The sequence below is a fragment of the Oncorhynchus gorbuscha genome, unplaced genomic scaffold (assembly GCF_021184085.1).
Source record: "Oncorhynchus gorbuscha isolate QuinsamMale2020 ecotype Even-year unplaced genomic scaffold, OgorEven_v1.0 Un_scaffold_1495, whole genome shotgun sequence".
Taxonomy (NCBI): domain Eukaryota; kingdom Metazoa; phylum Chordata; class Actinopteri; order Salmoniformes; family Salmonidae; genus Oncorhynchus; species Oncorhynchus gorbuscha.
The window spans coordinates 60,001-82,500 of record NW_025746258.1 but is presented as its reverse complement, the minus strand read 5'-3'; the positions used below and the strand labels follow the sequence as shown (position 1 = coordinate 82,500).

Genomic DNA, 22,500 nt, shown 5'->3' with positions numbered 1-22,500 from the left:
ACCCAGATAAGCTGCAGGGTGCTAGAGTGGAGGACATGAAACACAACATTAGCAGGACAGAAATATCTTACTGTTTGTTAAGTAAATAATTGTTAAATATCCAACAAAGAAGGTAAATATCTCATTTAAATTCCACTCATATACACCAGACACATCAACCTCATTATAAATGTCTCTTATAGCTCTATATCACTAATGAACATGTTGAATACATACAGGGGACTTCATTTACCTTCTGTTTATCTTATTGGAAGCCTCTCTAACATAATCCAGGTAGTCTGGGATACTCCAGAGCAGCTTTCTAGGCCCTTCACTTTGTTTTATTTTTACTAATGACCTACCACTAGCACTGAGTAAAGCCTGTGTGTCAGTGTATGCTGATGATTCAACATTATACAAGGCAGCTACCACAGCAAGGGAAAACACTGCACCACTTAACAAAGAGCTGCAGCCAGGTTTAGAATGGCTGACAAGTAATACTCTAGTCCTAAATATATAAAAAACAAGAAGCATCTATTTGCATATTTAAAGTGAAATCAGCAGTTGGTACATACATTTTTTGTCTTAAACATTTATGATATATCCCGATTGATTCTTGAACAATATAATTTATAAATGCCTCATGAGTTTCTTTATTAACTGTTGTACCACATCAGAACCCTAAATATATACTTGTTTTCATACATTGTTTGTGTGTGTGTGTGTGTGTGTGTGTGTGTGTGTGTGTGTGTGTGTGTGTGTGTGTGTGTGTGTGTGTGTGTGTGTGTGTGTGTGTGTGTGTGTGTGTGTGTGTGTGTGTGTGTGTGTGTGTGTGTGTGTGTGTGTGTGTGTGATTTCTTAGTTCTTACCTGAGCAATGGGTCTCACTCTTCACTCTCCTCATTGCTGTATTCTGGTTTTCTTCAAAAACATTGTTTAATGCAATAACCTGTCTGTTGACTCAGTCATCCATCTTAACTAACAGTATGATTACCTTTCTAACTGACTCCTAATGGTAATATCTACCTTTCTAACGGTCTCCTAATGGTGATATCTACCTTTCTAACTGACTCCTAATGGTAATATCTACTGTATGATTACCTTTCTAACGGTCTCCTAATGGTAATATCTACCTTTCTAACTGACTCCTAATGGTAATATCTACTGTATGATTACCTTTCTAACTGACTCCTAATGGTAATATCTACCTTTCTAACTGACTCCTAATGGTAATATCTACCTTTCTAACTGACTCCTAATGGTAATATCTACCTTTCTAACTGTCTCCTAATGGTAATATCTACCTTTCTAACTGACTCCTAATGGTAATATCTACCTTTCTAACTGTCTCCTAATGGTAATATCTACCTTTCTAACTGACTCCTAATGGTAATATCTACCTTTCTAACTGACTCCTAATGGTAATATCTACCTTTCTAACTGTCTCCTAATGGTAATATCTACCTTTCTACCTGACTCCTGATGGTAATATCTACTGTATGATTACCTTTCTAACTGACTCCTAATGGTAATATCTATTGTATGATTACCTTTCGAACTGACTCCTAATGGTAATATCTACTGCATGATTCTAACTTCAGTGACTAGTATTTGAGTAGTTGCTCTGATGTGCATCTCCACCAGGTTCCTCTCTGATCTTTGTCTGTTGTCCACTAACATTGATATATACAAGTATCCAATCATCTCCACTCAGGAAGTTAAACATGATAGGATATTCTAAACAGAGTGATATAACATGATAGCTGCATGACAACAAGTAACCAATGGACATATAGGGGCCCTTTAATTGTATCTAAGCTGTCTGTGTGTGACATCAGTGTGAAGAGTTATTCAGAGGTGTGTGTGGGACTTCTGTCTGCATCTTTATCCAAAAATGTGTTTGTGTGTCTGTGTGTGTGTCTGTGTGTGTGTGTCTGTGTATTTTTTGGTCTTGCCATACATTTTCAAGCAGATTTAAATCAAAACTTTCAAAACTAGGAACATTCACTGCCTTCTTGGTTAGGAACTCCAGTGTCGGCATTGGCATTGTGTTTTAGGTTATTGTCTTGTGTCACGCCCTGACCTTAGTATTCTTTGTTTTCTTTATTATTTTGGTTAGGTCAGGGTGTGACATGGGTGATGTATGTGTTTTTCTTCCTGTCTAGGGGTTTTGTATGTCTATGGTTAGTTGACTGTGTCTGCACTTGTTCATATATAGCTTCACGTTCGTTTGGTTGTTTTGTAAAGTTTGTTTAGTGTTTCTTCGTTAATAAATAGAAGAATGTATTCACATCACGCTGCGCATTGGTCTCCCCCATTCAACGAACGTGACATCTTGCTGAAAGGTGATTTCATTTGCCAATGTCTGGTGGAAAACAGGTTTTACTCTAGGATTTTGCCTGTGCTTATCTCCATTCCATCCTTAAATCCTTAACTTCTCTAGGATAGGGGGCAGCATTCGGAATTTTGGATGAAAAGCGTGCCCAAATTAAACTGCCTGCTACTCATGCCCAGAAACTAAGATATGCATATTATTAGTAGATTTGTATAGAAAACACTCTGAAGTTTCTAAAACTGTTTGAATCACATCTGTGACTGTAACAGAACTTATTTGGCAGGCGAAACCCAGAGGACAAACCACTCTCTTTTCAATGGGATTTCATTGTGAATCCAGATTTCTAAGGGACTTTCTTGCAGTTCCTACTATGTCAACAGTGTTTAGAAATTGGTTGAGGTTTTTCATTTGAGAAATGAAGAAATAGCACTGTTCAGAATGAGGCTTGAGAGAATGTGAATGTGTGATTTCATCAACGTCACTGGCTTTCTAGCCAGCGCCGCTCCATTTTTCATATGTTCATTTGTTTTTTTCTTGTTCAATACACACCTGGTTTTCATTCCCCAATCAATCTACATGTATTTAGTCCTGTGTTCCCCATATTGTCTTTGTGTGTAATTGTTCATTGTTTATGGTGTATGTTCACGCGAGATACTTTTATAGTTTATGTTATGTCATGGTTCACAAGAAGAAACGCTGGTGATACAGAGCAAGACATGGGGAGTCCTGTGAGATTAAGGAGAAGGGGAAACCAGGCAACTCTTCCCTCCATTCTATTGGCTAATGTACAGCCACTTGATAATAAGATGGATGACCTCTGATCGAGGATTTGCTACCAACGGGACTCACATAACTGCAATATTCTCTGTGTTTCTTAACATGGCTTTTAGCAGCAAGATTTGCGACCTGTTGTCAAGAGAAAAGGGCAACCAGTGAAGAACAAACACCATTGTAAATACAACCTACATTTATGTTTATTTATTTTACCTTTTGTACTTTGTTATAACACGGTACGTAATGTGACATTTGAAATGTCTCTCTTCCTTTGAAACTTTTGTGAGTGTAATGTTCACATTACAATAACACAGTAGAAAAAAAAACAAATCAAAAGAAAGAGTCTATATCCATTGTGTGCAAAAGGCATGAGGAGGTAGGCGAATAATTACAATTTAGCAGATTAACACTGGAGTGATAAATGATCAGATGGTCATGTGCAGGTAGAGATACTGGTGTGCAAAAGAGCAGAAAAGTAAATAAATAAAAACAGTAATATATGCCATTTAGCAGACGCTTTTATCCAAAGCGACTTACAGTCATGTGTGCATACATTCTACGTATGGGTGGTCCCGGGAATCGAACCCACTACCCTGGCGTTACAAGCGCCATGCTCTACCAACTGAGCTACAGAAGGACCAGTATGGAGATGAGGTAGATAAAATGGGTGGGCTATTTACCGATGGACTATGTACAGCTGCAGCGATCGGATAGCTGCTCAGAGAGCAGATGTTTAAAAGTTGGTGAGGGAGATATATCTCCAACTTCAGCGATTTTTGCAATTCGTTCCAGTCACAGGCAGCAGAGAACTGGAAGGAAAGGTGGCCAAATGAGGTGTTGGCTTTAGGGATGATCAGTGAGATACACCTGCTGGAGCGCGTGCTACAGGTGGGTGTTGCCATCGTGACCAGTGAACTGAGATAAGGCGGAGCATTACCTAGCATGGACTTGTAGATGACCTGGAGCCAGAGGGTCTGGCGACGAATATGTAGAGAGGGCCAATCGACGAGCATACAGGTCGCAGTGGTGGGTGGTATAAGGTGCTTTAGTAACAAAACGGATGGCACTGTGATAAACTGCATCCAGTTTGCTGAGTAGAGTATTGGAAGCTATTTTGTAGATGACATCACCAAAGTCGAGGATCGGTAGGATAGTCAGTTTTACTAGGGTAAGTTTGCGGCGTGAGTGAAGGAGGCTTTGTTGTGAAATAGAAAGCCAACTCTAGATTTGATTTTAGATTGGAGATGTTTGATATGAGTCTGAAAGGAGAGTTTACAGTCTAGGCAGACACCTAGGTACTTATAGATGTCCACATATTCTAGGTCGGAACCATCCAGGGTGGTGATGCTAGTCGGGCGTGCGGGTGCAGGTAGCGAACGGTTGAAAAGCATGCATTTGGTTTTACTAGTGTTTAAGAGCAGTTGGACGCCACGGAAGGAGTGTTGTATGGCATTGAAGCTCGTTTGGAGGTTAGATAGCACAGTGTCCAAGGAAGGGCCAGACGGGCCAGAGGTATACAGAATGGTGTCGTCTGCGTAGAGGTGGATCAGGGAATAGCCCGCAGCAAGAGCAACATCATTGATATATACAGAGAAAAGAGTTGGCCCGAGAATTGAACCCTGTGGTACCCCCATAGAAACTGCCAGAGGACCGGACAACATGCCCTCTGATTTGACACACTGAACTCTGTCTGCAAAGTAGTTGGTGAACCAGGCAAGGCAGTCATTAGAAAAACCGAGTCTACTGAGTCTGCCGAGTCTGCCGATAAGAATATGATGATTGACGAAAGTCGAAAGTCGAAAGCTTTGGCCATAACCGATGGCAGTTATGATATTGTTTAGTTCCTTGAGTGTGGTTGAGGCGCAACCGTGACCGGCTCGGAAACCAGATTGCACAGCGGAGAAGGTACGGTGGGATTCGAGATGGTCAGTGATCTATGAGGGTGCCCTTGTTTACAGATTTAGGGTTGTACCTGGTGGGTTTCTTGATGATTTGTGTGAGATTGAGGGAATCTATTTTAGATTGTATGACTGCCGGGGTGTTAAGCATATCCCAGTTTAGGTCACCTAACAGAACAAACTCTGAAGCTAGATGGGGGGCGATCAATTCACAAATGGTGTCCAGGGCAGAGCTCGGAGCTGAGGGGGGTCAGTAGCAGGCGGCCAAAGTGAGAGACTTATTTCTGGAGAGAGTAATTTTTTAATTAGTAGTTCAAACTGTTTGGGTATGGACCTGGAAAGTATGACATTACTTTGCAGGCTATCTCTGCAGAAGACTGCAACTCCTCCCCATTTGGCAGTTCTATCTTGATGGAAAATGTTATAGTTGGGTATGGAAATCTCAGAATTTTTGGTGGCCTTCCTAAGCCAGGATTCAGACACGCCAAGGACATCAGGGTTGGCAGAGTGTGCTAAAGCAGTGAGTAAAACAAACTTAGGGAGGAGGCTTCTGATGTTGACATGCATGAAACCAAGGCTTTTTCGATCACAGAAGTCAACAAATGAGGATGCCTGGGGACATGCAGGGCCTGGGTTTACCTCCACATCACCCGCGAAACAGAGGAGGAGTAGGATGAGGGTGCGGCTAAAGGCTATCAAAACTGGACACCTAGAGCGTTGGGGACAAAGAATAAAAGGAGCAGATTTCTGGGCGTGGTAGAATATATTCAGGGCATAATGCTCAGACAGGGGTATGGTGGGGTGCTGGTACAGCGGAGGTAAGCCCAGGCACTGGGTGATGATAAGAGAGGTTGTATCTCTGGACATGCTGGTTGTAATGGGTGAGGTCACCACATGTGTGGGAGGTGGGACAAAGGAGGTATCAGCGGTATGAATAGTGGAGCTAGGGGCTCCATTTGTAAACTAAAACAATGATAACTAACTTGAGCAACAGTATACAATGCATATTGACATTTGAGAGAGACAAACAGCTAGGCATAAAGTAATTGCAGGTGTTGATTGGGAGAGCTAGCTAAAACAACAGGTGAGACAACAACAGCTAATCAGCTAACACAACAACAGCAGGTAAAATGGCGATGACTAGGCAGAGAGGGACGGATTACCTACACACAGAGCCTGAGTTCGCGGCTGGAGCTGACTGATAAAAAATAAATAAACAGAATGGAGTACCGTGATTAATGGACAGTCCAGCAGGCATCAGCTATGTAGCCAAGTAATCATAGTGTCCAGGGGGCAGCAGTAGATGGACGCGGGCGACATGGCGTTTAAAGTTAGTAGCCCGGGGCTAGTAGGAGCGTCTGCTCCGACGGAGGCCGGTTGAAGGCACAGCGGATGGATTATTCATCGGCAGAACAGTCGTGGCGGTGCGCTGTGTCGACAGAGGATCCAAGCCAGATGGCGAAAGAGATATTGTAGAATTTAGTTTGCTAGCCGGGAGATGCGCCTGGCTCACGGCTAACTGGTGCTAGCTTCGTGGAACCACTATAGCCAATCGGTAGCAGCAGTGATCCGGTGCCAAGGTCCAGAGTTTAGAGCAAGGATCCGGTGGTGTATTGGGCTCTAGCCGTGTATGAGTGGGGTTCGGGTGAACAGCTGAGTAGGCCGGGAGGTAGGCCTCAGGGATAGCTTCGGTACTGGGTGCCACGGTGAGTGCAAGCTAGCTGTGATCTATCTAGCTGCCAGCTGTGAAATAGCTAACTGCAAACTAGCTGTGAAGATCAGAATTAGTGGTCCAGCGATTACGGCAGGAATCTGGCATTGTTGTGGAGAGACAGTCCAATACTGGTAGACTGGCAAGTATTATCCAGGCTAAAAACAGGGCTGGTATCTGTGCAGAAGGTAAAAGCAGCTAGCAGTGGCTAACAATGACTAAATAGCCTGTAGCTTATTAGCTGGTTAGCTTCTGGAGGTTCTTGAATGTGTTCTAAAATTAAAAATAATAGCGATTCCCTATCACATTGGGTGAGGCAGGTTACCGGAAGGTATAATCGAATTAAAAATCGGAAAGAGATTGACATATATATATACAAAAAAATATGAAAAATACAAAAGTACACGAGAGGATGAACAAACAAGTCTTCACTGCTACGCCATCTTGGAATCGAGCACCCTGTAATGCAGCACCCTGTAATACCTACAACTTACTGAACCACTGTGCTATAGAGTAATGAGCACTCTGCTCAACAATGACTGGTTACAGCTCTACCTTCAGTTACTGCTAGACGAATGAGCACTGTGCTCAATAATGACTGGTTACAGCTCTAACCAATGCAACACATATATCTTTAGCTTAAATTGACAGATTTGTATCAGGGCCGTGGTTGTGTGCAGTGTTTTAGGGGGCATATCCAGCCCTACCGCACCTCCTTACCCATCCAAATAAAATATTGAAATATTGATCATTTATTTGACCGAGATGCGTGCCAACCGAAAGACGCATCAATCTCGGTTAAAGAGCAAAACAGCACCACTCTGTCTCGGTGTGTGTAGCCATGTATCTGATGCTGTCTGGACCAAAAGAGTATGGAATGTCATACGATTTCTGACCAGACAGCATCGGATACACGGGCTGCATGTAGAGGGCTGCTGTTTCGCTCAATAGGTTGCTTTCTCTGGTGACATAGTTTCAACAGAGAGGAAGACGCAAAGCGAGAGGGCTCACTCTCGCCAAAATATGTCCAGTAAAATCCCAATGTGTTTCTATGGGAACAATATGCAGTCACCTTTGGGACAAGACTCCCATTGATAGGGCATCTCGTTATTGTATACATGTCTCTGGTTTCAGCATCTTGCCAATAGGAAAGGACAATTGACGGGTGCACAGTACACTGTTTTAAGATGCTGGATTGCCCTAAGGCGAAATGTATGTGTCGCCAAAATTATATAATTACTCCTGTCTAAATAAAATCATTAAACATACTTCACCAGGGAGCATGACTTAGCCACAGAGGATTATTAGCTTCTTTAAAGTGCAGTTGCATAAACCATCAAGCGCTATGATGAAACTGGCTCTCATGAGGACCGACACAGGAAAGAAAGACCCAAAATAACCTCTGTTTCAGAGGATACGTTTATTAGTTACCAGCCTCAGAATTTGTAGCCCTAGTAAATGCTTCACAGAGTTAAAGTAACACACATCTCAACATCAACTGTTCAGAGGAGACTGTGTGAATCAGGCCTTCTTGGTCAAATTGCTGCAAAGAAACCACTACTAAAGGACACCAATAGTAAGAAGAGACTTGCTTGGGCCAGGAAACACGAGCAGTGGAAATCTAGCGTTTGGTCTGATAAGTCCAAATTTTAGATTTTTGGTTTCAATCACTGTGTCTTTGAGACGCAGAGACACAGATGATTTCTGCATGTGTGGTTCCCACCGTGGAGCATGGAGGAGGAGGTGTGATGGTGTGGGGGTGCTCTGCTAGTTACACTGTCTGTGATTTATTAAGAATTCAAGGCTCATTTAACCAGCATGGCGACCACAACATTCTGCAGCGATACGCCATCCCATCTGCTTTGCGCTTAGTGGGACTATCCTTTGTTTTTCAACAGGACAGTGACCCAACCCACCTCCAGGCTGTGTAAGGGCTTTTTGACCAAGATGAAGAGTGATGGAGTGCTGCATCAGATTACCTGGCCTCCACAATCCCCCGACCTCAACCAAATTGAGATGTTTTGGGATGAGTTGGACCACAGAGTGGAGGAAAAGCAGCCAACAAGTGCTCAGCATATGTGGGAACTCCTTCAAGACTGTTGGAATAACATTCTAGGTGAAGCTGGTTGAGAGAATGCCATGAGTGTGCAAAGATGTCATACCAACTTATTTTTTAGCCAGATAAACAGCATTTTCCCCCTCTTTAATGAACTAATTATTTTGACCAGTATGGTTAATTAATTATTCACACCACCAAGTTACCTCAACAGGTAACAATGCATTGTATTGAATAGGTGAGCAATTGAGGATGGTTTTGTTTCTTTTCTATGTCATGCTTGGGGAGAGGCAAATGTGTATCCCAAATAGCACCATATTCCTTATTTAGTGCACTAATTTTGACCAGGCCCCATAAGGCTGTCATCAAATGTAGGGCAGGAGGAGGGCTGTACTTAATTCATGTGGTCAGTGTGAAAACAATGATTTATATCAGACCAGAAATATTGTTAGTAAGACTAGCTAAGCATTGGCACCAAGTGTAGAGTTTGCACATGTTTTTTTCAGGTTAGTCCGAAAGCAAAGCTAAAACTTTACATATTACCTTAATGTTTTCTTCTTTCTGTTAACCTAAGTTTAAATGTTAATGTGTTATAGTCTCTATGGCCAATACACAGAACACAACACAATATCCTCATATTTTTAATTTCATAGAAGCAATGCCATTTCATTCCATTTCATAATTTCATAGAAGTAATACTTAATTAATAAACTGTTTAGAGGGAAAAGGACAAAGCTGAAACTGATACAGTATTGTGACTGATTCTAAAGGTGAAAGCAAGAAAGATAATGTCAGGTACCATGTAAATGTGCTCACAGTTAATTTCACATGTTAATGTACATCAAACATTTGTAGGTAATGAAATAATAAACACATTTAAACAAGATGTGTATTTGACCTATATGTACACTGCCGTTCAAAAGTTTGGTGTCATTTAGAAATGTAATTGTTTTTGAAAGAAAAGCACAGAACAGGACAAACTGGTTCTAACTAGAATAGAATGAGGAGTGGGAGGCCCCGGTGCAAAACTGAGCAAGAGGACAAGTACATTAGAGTGTCTAGTTTGAGAAACAGACACCACACAAGTCCTCAACTGGCAGCTTCATTAAATAGTACCCGCAAAACACCAGTCTCAATGTCAACAGTGAAGAGGTGACTCCGGGTTTGCTGGACTTCCTATAGTTTGGGTCATCTGGAAAAAAGCTTGTCCGGAGAAGACAAGGTGAGCCCTACCATCAGTCCTGTGTCATGCCAACAGTAAAGCATCCTGACACCATTCATGTGTGGGGTTGCTTCTCAGCCAAGGGAGTGAGTTCACTCACAATTTTGCATAAGAACCCAGCCATGAATAAAGAATGTTACCAACACATCCTCCGAGAGCAACTTCTCCCAACCATCCAGGAACAGTTTGGTGACGAACAATGCCTTTTCCAGCATGATGGAGCACCTTGCCATAAGGCAAAAGTGATAACTAAGTGGCTCAGGGAACAAAACATCGATATTTTGAGTCCATGGCCAGGAAACTCCCCAGACCTTAATCCCATTGAGAACTTGTGGTCTAGTAACATCTGACAAAAATATCTAAAGACACTGAAGCAGCAAACTTGATGAAAATTAATATTTGTGTCATACTCAAAACTTTTGTCCACGACTATAGATATTCCATAAGAAATCTGCCGTTTCCAGCTACAGTAGTCATTTACAACATTAACAATGTCTACACTGTATTACTGATCAATTTTATTTCATTTTAATAGACAAAACATTTTATTTTCTATCAAAAACAAGGACATTTCTAAGTGACCCTAAACGTTGTGCTATTTGAGCTATTCCTGTAATTTCTCACAGATCCAGTGCAGCATGCGGTTGCATGGTGCATCGTTCCAGTTGGCCAAAACGTTGTCCCGATGGTAGACCTCGACACAATCCTTGTTGTTGGTACCACCATAGTCCGGCTTACCACTCTTCCAGTACCTACAGATAACACACACACATAACACACACACACACATAGAGTCCACCATGTTAGTTTTCTAATATTCAGATCTGTGTTGCGTTCCAATGATCTCTCCTTTCATCCTTTCATCCACTACTTCCCACAAATATAAAGGCATTGTATCGGTGTAGGCATGTGGGCTAGAGGGAATTATTACCATATACTGGTGATTTCCTTTCGAATCCATAAATGGAAGTGAACAAGTGCACACTTCTGGAGAAAATATAGAATATTTGAATGCACCCCTTGGTTCTTTCTGAATTCACCTTCCCTCAATTCCTTCTGTCCTCTCTCCTCACCTCATTCTCAAAACGCATTGGGAGAGAATATCCAAGGTCCCTCCCTCCAAAGTTTTTTACTTTTTGTTTTCTTGAGTAAGACAGCTCCAAAATGCAGGTGTTTCAGCCTTGCTTAGTGCTTTCTGTGGGGGTGTTTTCAGAATATACAGGGCGTTCGGGTTGGTAGAGTTCTTTAGTTGTGCTGTGATTGGCTCAGTGTTCTGTTACTAATGGGGAGACTACGTCACAGCAGAATCTACAGGGAGAGCTAGGCAGTTCAAGCCCCCTTGGGTGCTGCTGTAGATTTACATTAGAAGATCCCATCAAGAAGACTCAAGGCCATTTCCCACAGATGAAATGACATCAAATCACGTTATAAATTGCATTCTGAAAGTAATCAGACCTCTTGACTTTTTCTACATTTAGTTACGTTAAAGCATTATTCTAAAACTGATTAAATAGTTTTTTTCCCCTCATTAATCTATTGAATTTACCGCATAATGACAAAGAAAGAAACAGCTTTTTAGAAATATTTCCAAATGTATAAAATTTTAAAAATGGAAATATTACATTTACTTAAGAATTCAGACTGTTTATGAAGCTACAAGCTTGGCACACCTGTATTTGGGAAGTTTCTCCCATTGTTCTCTGCAGATCTTCTCAAGCTCTGTCAGGTTGGATGGGGAGTGTCACTGCACAGCAATTTTCAGGTCTCTCCAGAGATGTTAGATCGGGTTCAAATCCGGGCTCTGGCTGGGCCACTCAAGGACATTCAGAGACTTGTCACAAAGCCACTCCTACGTTATCTTGGCTGTGTCCTTAGGTTCGTTGTCCTGTTGGAAGGTGAACCTTAGCCCCATTCTGAAGTACTGAGCTCTCTGGAGCAGGTTTTCAACAAGGATCTGTCTGTACTTTGCACTGTTCCTTTTTACCTCGATCCTGGCTAGTCTCTCAGTCCGAGCTGCTGAAAAACATCCCCACGGCATGATGCTGCCACCACCATGCTTCACCGTAGCGATGGTGCCAGGCTTCCTCCAGACATGACGCTTGGCATTCAATCTTGGTTTCATCAGAGAATCTTGTTTCTCGTGGTCCGAGAAAATCCTTTAGGTGCCTTTTGGCAAACTCCAAGTGGGCTGTCATGTTCCTTTTACTGAGGAGTGGCTTCCGTCTGGCCACTCTACCATAAAGGCCTGATTGGTGGAGTGCTGCAGAGATAGTTGTCCTTCTGGAAGGTTCTCCCATCTCCACATAGGAACTCCATAGCTCTGTGAGAGTGACCATCGGGTTCTTCACTTTCTTCACTTTCCTGACCAAGGACCATCTCCCCTTATTTCTCTGTTTGGCCAGGCGGCCAGCTCTAGCAAGTGTCTTGGTGCTTCCAAACTTCTTCCATTTAAGAATGAGCGAGGTCACAGTGTTCTTGGGGACCTTCAATACTGCAGAAATAGCTTTCTACCCTTCCCCAGATCTGTGCCTTGACAGAATTCTGTCCCAGAGCTCTATGGACAATTCCTTCGACCTCACGGCTTGATTTTCGCTATGACATGAACTGTCAACTAACGGCCTGATTGGTGGAGCGCTGCAGAGATGATTGTCTTTCTGGAAGCTTCAAAAGAGGAACTATGGAGCTCTGTCAGAGTGACCATTGGGTACTTGGTCACCTCCCTGACCAAGGCCCTTCTCCCCCGATTGCTCAGTTTGGCCGGGCGGCCAGCTCTAGGAAGAGTCTTGGTGGTTCTAAACTTAATCCATTTAAGAATGATGGAGGCCACTGTGTTCTTGGGGACCTTCAGCGCCGCAGAAATGTTTTGGTACCCTTCCCCAGATCTGTTCCTCGACACAATGCTGTCTGGGAGTTCTAATAATTCCTTTGACCTCATGGCTTGGTTTTTGCTCTGACATGCACTCTCAACTGTGGGACCTTATATAGACAGGTGTGTGCCTTTCCAAATCAAATCCAATAATTTGAATTGACCACAGGTGGTCTCCAATTAAGTAGTAGAAACATCTCAAGGATGAACAATGGAAACAGGATGCACCTGAGCTCAATTTCGAGTCTCATAGCAAAGGGTCTGAATACTTATGTAAATAATGTATTTCAGTTGTTTATGTGTAATACATTTGTTTCACTTTGTCATGATGGGGTATTGTGTGCATATTGATGAAGATTTGTTTTCATTTGATCCATTTTAGAATAAGGCTGCAACGTAACAAAATGTGGAAAAAGTCAAGTGGTCTGAATACTTTACGAATACACTGTAGCTTTGATTGGACTGATCATGTTACTTTCAAAATCTTAGCTAGCAATCTAGACAAGCAGTCATGCTCATGAATCATGTCCACAATCTACTGGCAAATCCTTTTAAATCCTTGTCATATGAACAGAAATTATAAATGAAACGTATCAGTGCTCATTGGCCATTGGACATAAACATTACAAAACAAGTTGGAAATCGCAAATTGAACAATGAGTGGTTTGGAAGGAATCATTGGCTAACTGCAAACATTGCAAAGCAATCACTATTTTGCTTCCCCTGCCAGATATTCGGTGGAGAGGGTGTGTGGTTTAAGGATTTAAACATCTGTCTGAAATGTTTTCTTTTCCAAGCTTAAAAAGATAAACATTCACTCGCAACACCATGGGCCAGAAAATGGTAAATAAATTGGCCATGCTGTCCAGTGACGATTTTAGCATTTAAATCTTGGTGTGGCAAACTCCCCAAATGTTGTTTATGCATTCCACTGAGGACAGGACACACATTAGACACACAGGTGAAAATGTCAGACACTGTCAGATACTGTGGTAGAAACATCATCCTAAATGCTATCCAGATGTTAGAGCCGTATTATAAAAGTAGTAATTTCTCTTACGATGTGGTCAGTGGTGTGCCGTCCACCCATTTCCAGGTCCCCTCATTAACGGAGTCAGTCAGACCAATCCAGACCAGGAGATCTGCATCACCATCCAGCTGGTACAACAACTTCTGTTATGGTTAGTTTAGTTTAGTTTAGTTTATTATTTCGACCATTTAAAAAAAACAAGCACACATAAAACTTAAAAGCCATACAAGCACATTAATACCTAATCTGGTGCTGTGATTGTGTGCATCCCTAACACGAGGAATGTAATCACTTAAATATCTGGGTGCAGGACCATAAATACTCCTGTAAACCAAACTTAGTCTCATCTGGGACACCCGAGCCTCAACAGGCAGCCAGTTTAGTTCCTGAAAGCAGCTCCTGCCTATGTGAGTACGTGGACTCACCTTCAATACTACCCTGATCAACTTATTCTGGGCTATCTTGAACTTCCCCTACATAAGTTTAGATAAGCCCCCAAACAAGGAAGTACAAGCATAGTCAAAATTGCATTGAATGAGGGCAGTAGCTAGCACTTTCATGGAGTCCTTATCAAGCAGCTTGGACATTCTAGCCAAAAACTTAGTCCTGGCATTAACCTTCCCTAGCACCTTATTGGCCATGCTCACACCATCCAAGCTTCCATCAAGGATACATCCCAAGTAGCTAACAGAGGTTTTAGTAGTCAGCACCTCACCCCCAAACTCCACTCTGATTTCAGACAACCTACACAATTTACGCCTGGATCCAAAAATAATTGCTTCAGTTTTCCCTAATTGCAGAGATAGCTTGTTACAGTGCCTTGCGAAAGTATTCGGCCCCCTTGAACTTTGCGACCTTTTGCCACATTTCAGGCTTCAAACATAAAGATATAAAACTGTATTTTTTTGTAAAGAATCAACAACAAGTGGGACACAATCATGAAGTGGAACGACATTTATTGGATATTTCAAACTTTTTTAAGAAATCCAAAAGTGAAAAATTATTCAGCCCCCTTAAGTTAATACTTTGTAGCGCCACCTTTTGCTGCGATTACAGCTGTAAGTCGCTTGGGGTATGTCTCTATCAGTTTTGCACATCGAGAGACTGACATTTTTTCCCATTCCTCCTTGCAAAACAGCTCGAGCTCAGTGAGGTTGGATGGAGAGCATTTGTGAACAGCAGTTTTCAGTTCTTTCCACAGATTCTCGATTGGATTCAGGTCTGGACTTTGACTTGGCCATTCTAACACCTGGATATGTTTATTTTTGAACGATTCCATTGTAGATTTTGCTTTATGTTTTGGATCATTGTCTTGTTGGAAGACAAATCTCTGTCCCAGTCTCAGGTCTTTTGCAGACTCCATCAGGTTTTCTTCCAGAATGGTCCTGTATTTGGCTCCATCCATCTTTCCATCAATTTTAACCATCTTCCCTGTCCCTGCTGAAGAAAAGCAGGCCCAAACCATGATGCTGCCACCACCATGTTTGACAGTGGGGATGGTGTGTTCAAGGTGATGAGCTGTGTTGCTTTTACGCCAAACATAACGTTTTGCATTGTTACCAAAAAGTTCAATTTTGCTTTCATCTGACCAGAGCACCTTCTTCCACATGTTTGGTGTGTCTCCCAGGTGGCTTGTGGCAAACTTTAAACGACACTTTTTATGGATAGTTTTAAGAAATGTCTTTCTTCTTGCCACTCTTCCATAAAGGCCAGATTTGTGCAATATACGACTGATTGTTGTCCTATTGACAAAGTCTCCCACCTCAGCTGTAGATCTCTGCAGTTCATCCACAGTGATCATGGGCCTCTTGGCTGCATCTCTGATCAGTCTTCTCCTTGTATGAGCTGAACGTTTAGAGGGACGGCCAGGTCTTGGTAGATTTGCAGTGGTCTGATACTCCTTCCATTTCAATATTATCGCTTGCACAGTGCTCCTTGGGATGTTTAAAGCTTGGGAAATCTTTTTGTATCCAAATCCGGCTTTAAACTTCTTCATAACAGTATCTCGGACCTGCCTGGTGTGTTCCTTGTTCTTCATGATGCTCTCTGCGCTTTTAACGGACCTCTGAGACTATCACAGTGCAGGTGCATTTATATGGAGACTTGATTACACACAGGTGGATTGTATTTATCATCATTAGTCATTTAGGTCAACATTGGATCATTCAGAGATCCTCACTGAACTTCTGGAGAGAGTTTGCTGCACTGAAAGTAAAGGGGCTGAATAATTTTGCACGCCCAATTTTTCAGTTTTTGATTTGTTAAAAAAGTTTGAAATATCCAATAAATGTCGTTCCACTTCATGATTGTGTCCCACTTGTTGTTGATTCTTCACAAAAAAATACAGTTTTATATCTTTATGTTTGAAGCCTGTAAATGTGGCAAAAGGTTGCAAAGTTCAAGGGGGCCGAATACTTTCGCAAGGCACTGTATCTCCAAGCCATTTGCTAATGTTAGTGAGCTTTGTGTTAAGTATGCTCTCCAACATAGTTTAACTTTTGTGAGACACCAGTAGTGTAGAGTCATCCTCATAAAGAAAAAGACGGCAAGAACAAGCATCTTTCATATCATTAAACAATAAAAACAGCAGAGGCTCATTGGTTTTGCCCGAGACAGTGAACCATTAACCTCTACTACCTCCTGATAAATAGGACTTTACCCAGCCTAGAGGGATACTGCTTAACCCCAGTGCCTCCAGTTTGGAGATTAGGAGACAGTGGTTGACTGTATCAAAGGCCTTCTGTAGGTCAAGCGGTACCATTCCACACAGATTTCCCTCATCAATCTCTTTCCTGATGAAGTCAAGTAAAATAGACATGAATCAGTGGAGTATGTTTGTCTAAAACCAGACTGAAAGTCATACATTCGATCCTGTTTGTTAACATATTCATACATTTGCTCATGTACAATTCTCCCCAGTGAGGTTAATTAAATAAAAACATTCTCAACATCATGACTTGCTTTCTCCCTCGCTCTCCTCTCTTGTCTCCCTCACTTTCTCCCTCGCTTTCTCCCTCGCTCTACTCTCTTCTCTCTCTCTCTCTTTCTCTCTCACCTTTTCCTCTTCACTGTTTATGATCACCAGGTCTGCTCCTCTCTCAAAACAGTCCAGTCTGCTCTCCTGCCAGGTTTTCATCCCAGTAGAAAGGAAGTAGCAGCTGGATCCCAACATCCTCCATCCTTTAGGACACCTCAACATAGACCACCTCGTTGGAACTGCCATGTATCTCCCTTCCACCCCTCTTCCAGTACCTACAGACAACACACACACACACACACACACACACACACACACACACACACACACACACACACACACACACACACACACACACACACACACACACACACACACACACACACACACACACACACACACACACACACACACACACACACACACACACACACACACACACAGCGTCCACCATATTGTTTTTAAATATTCAGGTCTGGGTTGCGTTCCAGTAAACTCTTCTTTCTCCTGAAATCTAAAAGCATTTGGTTGGTGTAGGCATGGGCGCTAGAGGGAATTCCCATATACCTGTCATGTCTTTTTAAATCCAGGAAGGGAAGTGAACAAGTGCACACTGCTGGAGAAAGGAGAGGTTATTGGGACAGGTTTCCTTCCCGTCAGCTTTTTCAGATTTTCCAACAACTGTTTAGCTCCGTCAGAGAAATACATTATACTTTATGGAACAACATATTCTAACATCGTAATTAACTGCTAGTAAATTCATAACGAGGCTGCCCACAGGGGTTAAATTCCGATGCTATACCCTTCTCCCGAAGTGTACACTCATACACTCTCACTCATGGATTTAAAGGAATATGGTGAAAACTCCTTCTAGCCGTGCTTACACCAATCCAATGCATTTAAATGTATGACTGAAATGTGCACACTTCTGGAGAAAGTTAGAAAATCAGAACACTGCCAGTGTCCGAGTGCACACTACAAGTGCACACTTCAGGAGAAGGAAAGGTAGAGAATGGGGACGCAGCCCAAGTGACTGACTTGACAACTTACCACACCCAGAGAGCCTCTTCTGCAGAATCACCTTATCATAGGTCAGAACACTGACCATGCCACTCAACCTGTCCCTTTCTGTAGCCAGGGTGTTGTAACAGGCCTCTAACTGGTTCCTCTCTTCGTTAGAGCCTGCTGAAAAACAAAGAAGTTCCTGCATGTGATGACACCCAAATGACACCCTATTCCTTCTATAGTGCAGTACCGAGGACCAAAGCCCTATGTACCCTGGTCAAAAGTAGTGCCCTTTAAAAGAGGATAGGGTGCTATTTGGGAGATAACGGTTGTGGTGTTGTCGTTCTTTGTGTGTTTCTCAAACATATTGTCAAACTACTGGTCCCACAAGCTATGTAACTTCTGTAAGTCTGAAATGTGTTACTTGCTTTGTGAGAACAGAACTATGGTGTGACAATGACATACATATCTGTCCTTTGGGCCCTGGTCAAAATGAACACATTAACATGAAATAGGGTCCCACATGGAACAGGTTCCCAAATGGCGCTCTGTTTCCTATAGAGTGCATTACTTTAGACCAGAGCGCTAATAGTGTGTCATTTGGGACTCTGATATAGTGTAATGATTAGATAACAATACACTCACCGAAAGCCAGTCTCAGGGAGATGTTGAGAGTGACTTGTAGAACACACAGCACTCCTAAACACCCAGCAGCCAGCCTGTAGAGTCTTAGTCTTCCATCTGCAGAGAAACAATCGCGCACACACACACACACACACACACACACACACACACACACACACACACACACACACACACACACACACACACACACACACACACACACACACACACACACACACACACACACACACACACACACACACACACACACAATCATCATCATTAATGATTCAGATTAAAACATAACACACATCTTCCCACGTCCCTAACTAATTCTGAGAACCAAACATTTCGAATGTGTCATTGGTTTTCCCCCAATGGAGGGTTGGCAGCAACCGTTTGCTCAAGAGTGTGGTTTATCTCAACTCTGATTACCAGGAAGCTGCTGTATGTAGAAATGACACAATATAGCTTAAGCATGATTTAAAGAGTAGATCTGCGATTGCTATATCCATTTTTTTAACATCAATTTAAATGAATGATATTTACCTATTTGATTCTTTAAAAATGTAACTGAGAAATACCTCATGAGCTTAACTGTCTAGCCCCATCAGAACCCAAATATAAACTTGTTTTACCATAAAATGATAAACTATGGATTTGTAAACAAACACTGTGTATGTAGCCTCATGGTTCAAACTATCATTTTTATCGTGAATGGTCACTCCTTGCAGACATACTGTAGCTCTCTCTATGAATTTGAGAGTGGTTACATTTTTTCCAGCCCCTGCTGTTTACCAAAAACATTGGCGGCGTGTCCACTGTGTTGTTTCTAAAAAACCGTTATCATCAATCTTATTTAAATAGTTGTAAAAAAATACATTGAATTGATACATTTTCGTGTACGTGACCCCAGCAGGTTTTGAACACCCTGCTCCATTCTAACTGAACCACCCAGAAGACAGAACAATACAAATGTACAAGTGTTTTTATAGTGTGTGAATGCGTTCAGTTTGTACGTGCAGACCTGCCTGCGTGCCTCAGCTCCTGTGTGAGACACTAAGATACTTAGAATACTTAGTTCTTACCTGAGAGATGGTTCTCAGTCTTCACGCTCCTCGTTAATCTGTTCTGGTTTTCTTCAGAAACTTCATTCAATTCAATCACCTGTTTGTTGACGTAGTCGGCCATCTTAACTAACTGTACCGGATATCAATGATTAAACCAATCAATCAATGAATCAACTAATTCAGTCTGACTGGCCTCTATTGTAATATCTATGATTCTAAGTTACTTGTACTAACAGTATTTACTTACTAATGATTACCTTTCTACCTGACTCCTAATGGTAATATCTACTGTATGATTCTAACTTCAGTGACTAGTAGTTGAGTAGTTGCTCTGATATGCGTCTCCATTGGTGTCTCTGTTGTCTGTCTGTGGTGCACTGCAGTTGAAAGAATGTTTTAAGTATCCAATCACTTCCAAGCAAGATGTCATATTTCGCAATAACTATATGTGACATTGTTCGTAAGGATGTGAAATTATGGCTCGCACTTTGTGACTCACATTCAATCAGGAAGCTGGTAGAACTCAGAGGACATTTTTCCTTTATTTATTAATCTGTGCCTTTGTTCTTCTTATTATAAAAGTTATTTATAATAATTGATAATGAAAAAAATGTCATGGAAGTCACATGACATGTTGCTAATAAAAAGAGCTAGAGAGAGAGAGATGTGTACAGTCTACAAGAAATGATACATAATGAACTGTACATTTTAACATTGACAACAGCTTGAGTTATATGTTCCTAATTTGTTTTGTTTTGTGTGTGTGTGTGTGTGTGTGTGTGTGTGTGTGTGTGTGTGTGTGTGTGTGTGTGTGTGTGTGTGTGTGTGTGTGTGTGTGTGTGTGTGTGTGTGTGTGTGTGTGTGTGTGTGTGTGTGTGTGCACATGCCTTTCTCTCCAACTTTTCATTTGTACAGCCATTCTACCAACATATATGATCATTCTTCAGATACAGTAAAGAGTTCCTTCAACAGCAGTACCTACAAAGAGCCTTTTTCACAGATCCAGTAGTGTGGATATGAACACTGATAGTCCCACCATTCTCCTTGGCCTGATGACCAGTAAGGTATCACCACACAGTTCTCCACTCCACCACCATAAGGGCCTCCACTCCTCCAATACCTGCAGTAGAAACAACAGAAATATACTGGCCACTCTCTCAGAACCCAGAGTATGAACAACACAGTTAGACTGACCACTCTCTAAGAACCTAGAGTATGAACAACACAGAGTTAGACTGACCACTCTCTAAGAACCTAGAGTATGAACAACACAGAGTTAGACTGACCACTCTCTCAAAACCTAGAGTATGAACAACACAGAGTTAGACTGACCACTCTCTCAAAACCTAGAGTATGAACAACACAGAGTTAGACTGATCACTCTCTCAGAACCCAGAGTATGAACAACACAGTTAGACTGACCACTCTCTAAGAACCTAGAGTATGAACAACACAGAGTTAGACTGACCACTCTCTAAGAACCTAGAGTATGAACAACACAGAGTTAGACTGACCACTCTCTAAGAACCTAGAGTATGAACAACACAGAGTTAGACTGACCACTCTCTCAAAACCTAGAGTATGAACAACACAGAGTTAGACTGACCACTCTCTCAAAACCTAGAGTATGAACAACACAGAGTTAGACTGATCACTCTCTCAGAACCCAGAGTATGAACAACACAGTTAGACTGACCACTCTCTAAGAACCTAGAGTATGAACAACACAGAGTTAGACTGACCACTCTCTAAGAACCTAGAGTATGAACAACACAGAGTTAGACTGACCACTCTCTAAGAACCTAGAGTATGAACAACACAGAGTTAGACTGACCACTCTCTCAAAACCTAGAGTATGAACAACACAGAGTTAGACTGACCACTCTCTCAGAACCTAGAATATGAACAACACAGAGTTTGACTGACCACTCTCTCAGAACCTAGAATATGAACAACACAGAGGTAGACTGGCCACTCTCTCAGAACCTACAGTATGAACAACACAGAGTTCGACTGACCTCTCTCTCAGAACCTAGAGTATGAACAACACAGAGTTAGACTGACCTCACTCTCAGAACCTAGAGTATGAACAACACAGAGTTAGACTGATTACTCTCTCAGAACCTAGAGTATGAACAGCACAGAGTTAGACTGACCACTATCTCAGAACCTGCAGTATGAACAACACAGAGTTAGACTGATCACTCTCTCAGAACCTAGAATATGAACAACACAGAGTTAGACTGATCACTCTCTCAGAACCTAGAATATGAACAACACAGAGTTAGACTGATCACTCTCTCAGAACCTAGAATATGAACAACACAGAGTTAGACTGATCACTCTCTCAGAACCTAGAATATGAACAACACAGAGTTAGACTGATCACTCTCTCAGAACCTAGAATATGAACAACACAGAGTTAGACTGACCTCTCTCTCAGAACCTAGAGTATGAACAAACTGACAGACTGACCTCTCTCTCAGAACCTAGAGTATGAACAAACTGACAGACTGACCCTGTCACTAAACCGGTCCCTTTCTTTAGTCAGGGTAATGTAACGCTCCTCTAACTGGTCTCTCTCGTTTTGCAGCTGGTCACTCTTTCTCTGTAACTGGTCTCTCTCAGCTCAGTAACTGGTTTCGGTTCTTACGGGACTGGTATCTGTCTGTACACAGGTCAATGATACCTCTACTGGTATCTGTCTGTACACAGGTCAATGATACCTCTACTGGTCTCTGTCTGTACACAGGTCAATGATACCTCTACTGGTATCTGTCTGTACACAGGTCAATGATACCTCTACTGGTATCTGTCTGTACACAGGTCAATGATACCTCTACTGGTGTCTGTCTGTGCACAGGTCAATGATACCTCTACTGGTATCTGTCTGTACACAGGTCAATGATACCTCTACTGGTATCTGTCTGTACACAGGTCAATGATACCTCTAC

At 42.0% G+C, this 22,500-nt stretch overlaps 1 protein-coding gene across 1 annotated transcript in view; it reads right to left on the bottom strand.

Annotated features, from left to right (window-relative positions):
- Positions 1-10,578: 10,578 nt before the first annotated feature.
- Positions 10,579-22,500, bottom strand: part of LOC124023121 (CD209 antigen-like protein E) — a 14,342-nt gene continuing 2,420 nt past the window's right edge. The window contains exons 2-5 of the mRNA XM_046337653.1: positions 18,492-18,593; positions 16,926-17,122; positions 13,901-14,013; positions 10,579-10,726 (exon numbers count right to left, since the gene is read on the bottom strand). Coding sequence (XP_046193609.1) covers positions 10,579-10,726; positions 13,901-14,013; positions 16,926-17,122; positions 18,492-18,593 — 560 coding nt within the window. The remainder of the gene's footprint in view (positions 10,727-13,900; positions 14,014-16,925; positions 17,123-18,491; positions 18,594-22,500) is intronic.